General features: G+C 35.7%; 1 protein-coding gene across 1 annotated transcript; it reads right to left on the reverse strand.

Moving 5' to 3' along the window:
- Positions 1-531: 531 nt before the first annotated feature.
- LOC124281955 (caveolin-1-like) lies at positions 532-3,076 on the reverse strand. The gene is made up of 2 exons (XM_046717960.1): positions 2,960-3,076; positions 532-1,361 (listed from the first exon to the last, which is right to left on the reverse strand). The coding sequence occupies exons 1-2, from the start codon at positions 3,017-3,019 to the stop codon at positions 1,029-1,031; spliced, it is 393 nt and encodes a 130-aa protein (XP_046573916.1). The 5' UTR covers positions 3,020-3,076; the 3' UTR covers positions 532-1,028.
- Positions 3,077-5,427: the final 2,351 nt, after the last annotated feature.

The following is a 5,427-nucleotide window of genomic DNA, read 5'->3' on the forward strand; positions in this document are numbered from 1 at the left end:
AGGAACATATTTCAGTGGCCTTACAACATATATTGTAGGAGATCCAAACAAGAACGGTGTAACTGTAGAGGCACGAGTATGTTCATACACGTCAACATATAAAACCGATGTTCCTGCACCAACACGAATACAAACTTTGTCCGATTCGTTGTTTTTTTCCATTGAGAAAGATCTGTGTAATCGCAGTTACCATTCGATTAATTACTACCGATGTTTTTCAAGACTATGTTCAGTTCAATATAAGAAGTGATACCATGTCACTTAAAGTGTAATTAGAAACCATGCATTGTTAAGGAGCCGTGTGATGTCATGTTTACTCGAGTGTTTGTAGACTTTTCATATGATTCTATAAGATTAACCAACTTACATCACGGGAAATCCTACGTTATTGAAAATTGAAAATGTATGATTGAATAATCAGGTTAACCATCTCCTAAGCATAAGTCCCGCTGATTAGACTCATTTGTTTGACACAGTCGGGCTCTTCTCCTCTAAGGTAGTTTCATATGCTCATGTTGAAATACCATGGAAGAATTTTCAGATTTTATTCAGGTATCATGTATTTATACAATGAGCTGTACACGTTTGCATAGATTATTTGTTGTTATTACATGATATATGAAGTCCTTGTTTCATTTCAATTGATTACCTTTTTGACCTTTTACAACAGTACGAACCTTATGAAAATATAAATATAATTTAATTATGTAGATGTCGTGGATAACAAATGGTAGATTTGCAAATTTACGTAATAATTGATGGTGATGTTTTTCATCACACAAAGGTAGGGTACCAGTTCCTTTAGTTCATCTCGTCTTCGTTTGGCAGGAAATACCTGCAGATCCCCATCTTTACATAACACAAAAGGAAACAGGTAAAGAAAATATGTATATATTATATACACTGCAGATACAGTTATCACAGAATCCACGAAACAGTACAGTGTCAAGATCACAGCGACGAGGAGAGTTTACGAAAGTCCAAAGAGATGTCGAGACAGAGAGTTATTTCAGTGGTTCTGCGTCTGTTTAGCCATTTTTGACTTGGATGTTACTGAAGAACATGCCACATGCCTCACAGATAGGTGAGATGCAACAGTTCACGCATGTTCCGAAGAACTTCTGGGCACAGCCAAGGTTGATCATCCAGATCCTCATGCAGGGGGTAATCTGCCACACATGCTGGAACGTGATGAAGGCGAACTCGCATCCCCAACACATGGCCAAGGGGCAGCCACAGAAAATTGAGAGGATGTTGTAGCAACAGCCCTTCCACATGTTGAAGCATGTGTAGGATAACTTCCAGACGCAGTCAATACTATGGGCGCCTTCCGGTTCGGCAATCACATCCTCAAACAACACCTGAAACGTAGAAACCTTGAATTAACGACCAACTTAATGTCTTGGGGATTTCATACTAATGACAGTCCTACAGGTAGAGGTGTCAGAGTTCGTGGAACATGCGAGTGAGAAGTACAAAGAATCTAAACTGGCAAACCAATATGTCATTGTACATCAACAGAGCTGATATACATAAGAGCTAGTTTCATAATAGGATGTGGTTGTTTATGGTACTGACGTATGCATGTGGTCAAGGATGACAGATAATAGATAATATAATATTGTAAGTATTTGGCTTTAGAAATTGTTGAAATATATATACACTTACATACACTTCAGGATACACATGCAATCATTAGGTTAAGTCTTGTGCAAGGTGTTTTCTGATGTCCACAGACGAAGATGCGTTAACCATATACGTCATGCCATTAGTCTACAAATCTACTGTCATTGTATTATCTATGGGAGCGGTGGGGTAGCCTAGTGGTTAAAGGGTTCGCTCTGCACATCGAAGTACAGGCCTTGATTCCCCACATTGGTATAAAGTTTGGTACCAATTTCTTGTGCCCCCCGACGTGATATGGCTGGAATATTGCTAAAAGCGGCACAAAGCCATAGTCATTCACTAATTCTTAACCTATCGTTGCCTTTTGAATGATATACAACTTTCAAATAAATCCTTTTATATATTCATAAGTTTTGTTTAAAAACAATTAGTTCAGAAAAGGTTCAATATTGTATTCAAAAAGAAAATGCGTATTCAGGTTTATCATTTTGTCAGTATGAGGTAAATTACAGTACATACATGTCTATGATAGCTCAGGGTCACCAGACCAAGACTCTGCTTTGTTTATAGGCTTCTATGGGGACGTATAACATCAGTATTTATTATTCAGCAAAACTACCCTAATACACTCCTGCACGCAAGAGGTGCAAGATCTACATGGTGATTCAACGTTTGTGTTTAGCAGAGGGCCGTCACTATGGCTTTACCCACACAAACGGCAAGATCCTTATCATTTATTTACTTCTTGAAGCGTTTTTTCTAATTAAGGTTTGCTGGACATCCTGGAAACCATACATTGTCTCAAAAGTATTAATATGGTTAATAAGTTTTTCAAATTTGTATGAAAAGACAATTATTTAATTTCTCTGAGAAATCGTATGAATACATGGATTGTTGCCTTGTCTTTAGTGAACAATTGAATCTGCTGCGCTGTAACACAACTCATTTCCATAGAAAACGTTTTTTATCGCAATGCCCTTAATGTTTCAGTCATTACTTATTTAACCGATGAGACGAAGGCTGTTAGTTAAACAAATTTCATGATAATAATTAAATGAATTGTCATATTTTCGCTCATATTTATTGATTATTTCACATCGTATTCTTTTTAGATAAATGACACCGAACATACGATAAATTAATTAGTGTACATCGTTAAAGAAAGTGTTTATGATAAGAATTCTTGCTTCGCCGATAAATGTTTCGTCAGATTTATCATCACCTCAAATTAAAACAGTTGCTTAATATAACCACACATTACTCTGAACACAAATATATATTGAAATTCTTACGTGCAAATGTGAAAATAACCATATACAGAAGCATTTCTTACCTTAACATGGTCATTCAAGTTGTTAGGATCCCGATTGTCCATATCAAGTGAGTCAGCCATGTTGAAGCCTTGAGATCTCAAAAAAGGTTCCGAACTGTGGCTGAAGGTTCTCGGAATGGCAGGTTTGTTTCAGTAGTACAAATTTTTATATTTGTTGGTATCTAAGCTGCAGAGAAACAACTTTGCATGACACGCTGCCTGATTGGATAGATATGACACGCCGCCATGGCGACGACCTCGCGTGCTCATCTCGTCTACAACAAGTGGCAACTCATTCCAGAGAATAATAAATCATTTAAGTTATATTCACATAACCTAAGTAATTGTGTCGGCAACATTTAGAACGTATTTGAGTGTGTAGTTATTGTTTAAAGTACTCTAAGTTTTATTTCAAAAGAGCAGATCCCAGAATGATAACATAGTACAATGAAGCCAGTGTCGTTAACGAGTTTAACTGATTGGTATGAATAACTGCTAGTACCACGCAACCACAACAAAAGAGCTAATAATACATTTTACATGGATTTACACAGATAAGCGTTACAAATTGTTAACGACGGGTCAATTCTGACTTATAATCGGTTTCAAGTCCTCTAACGTGGAAGTGTGAAACATGAAACTACCTTTCTGAGATAACTATTTTAAATGGATGTATTTTGAACGAAACTGTTGCCTTTTTGCGATAAATATTTAATATGAGGTTATTTTCAGCGACAAAGTTCATGTAAAGGTGTGAACATGAAAACAAACTGCCTTTCTGAGATAAAAATTTAAATGAGTTTAATTTGAGCGACAAATTTCATGCATATGAGTAAACCGTAAATGAAACGGGTTATAAATGTCATGAATAAGTATTTGCGACATCGTTCAAAACATCGAACTATTTCATAAATGATCACATCAAATCAGCAAGCTAAGGTATTCAAATGACAGTATGTTGCCCCAGACAACCAGAAAATCAGCGCCACTCTCAAAGACCCAGGTTACTGCAGTTAATAGAAGACTCATGTTACGTTCTTTGTGGAAACCTACAGCTTGTTGAGAAGTTTATCCTCTTAATCGAGCCGCCCTGTCCGCTGTGTGCCTGACATGTACCACAGATAACTGTTTTCCACATGGCCGAGCACGCTGAAGATTAGTACATCCATATATACACCTACGCTGATACCCAGGGGGCGAATATTACACATACGTGTCAAGTTACACCCATGAACTTAGGTACGAGTGAACGAGTTTCTCATAAAATGCATTATTACCTACAAACACGGACGATGAAACGTTTGTCAGTTGGGACAAAGTGATAATGGACACTGAATGGACCCGTTGCATCGTTGCTTGAATTCAGTTCTCTCAAACTGCTTTTGGACTTTCCCTGAAAATAACGTGTGCTTTTCAAGAGACGACCCTCATACTGATCATTTAGAAGAATACTTATTATTGTGTGGGACCTCGCTCATGCGACCTCCGTTGATAGGGAAACACCCACATTCCGGACGATTACACCTGAAAATGTTAATGCGTACAAAATGTGACAAAACTCAGTTATTCGTTTATCTGGAAATTTGTGAATCCGCTCAGGATCGGGATAAACGGTGTTTCACTTGTGTTAACATTTTTTAATTCTTTTTTTTATTCCATTTCAAGTCTCGGATGAAATACATAAGACATAAAAGACAACATATATATAGCCATAACATCAATGGTATTTTGTGAGGTTACATAACATCAATGGTATTTTGTGAGGTTACATATCACATAAAAGACAATATATATAGCCATAACATCATACATATCACATAAAAGGTATATATATACTATAGGTTATATATCATAAAGACAACATATATATATATATATATATATATATATATCATATATATATATATATATATATACACATACATACATATACATATACATATATATATAACACATCAATGGTGATTTGTAAGGTTACAACAAATATATAGATATCATTAAAGTTTCTGTAGAGGGCATATAAAATATAAAATTGGAGGGATAAGGTTGAATAGGGTGATTGTAGTGAGTGGGGTCTGGAAATACAGCTTATATTATAAGTAGAGTTCAATGCTTAGCACATAGTAAGGTATATAAATGTTTCCACTTCCTTATAAAGGGATCTAAGCTATTGTTTTTTCTAGCTATATACTTTTCAGTTGTACCTATATCTTTTAACTTAAGAAATCACTCAAGGGAAAGTGCTTTTGTTTTATGCTTGAAACATAAATGAATCTTTTGGCAAGAAGTATAATATGATTTAGTATTTTATTGTTTGAGCACACTCCAAACATGATAGTGAATGTTGTAAATGTGACATTACACTGGAGGTGGGTATTTAGAAATTGTTCTACATTTTGCCAAACGTTTTTAACTAAATCACAGTAAAACAATACATGCAATATGTCTTCTGATGTATTTTTACAAACTGTACAAGTATCATTATCAAC

Source organism: Haliotis rubra, unplaced genomic scaffold (genome assembly GCF_003918875.1).
Source record: "Haliotis rubra isolate DU_JTF1 unplaced genomic scaffold, ASM391887v1 Scf291, whole genome shotgun sequence".
NCBI classification, from domain to species: Eukaryota; Metazoa; Mollusca; class Gastropoda; order Lepetellida; family Haliotidae; genus Haliotis; species Haliotis rubra.

Excerpts from the sequence above, each read along its gene's own strand:
- LOC124281955 (XM_046717960.1), bottom strand. The coding sequence starts at position 3,019 with ATGGCTGACTCACTTGATATGGACAATCGGGATCCTAACAACTTGAAT. Across the intron at positions 1,362-2,959 it reads ACTTGAATGACCATGTTAAG|GTGTTGTTTGAGGATGTGAT; the intron begins GTAAGAAATGCT and ends TCTACGTTTCAG.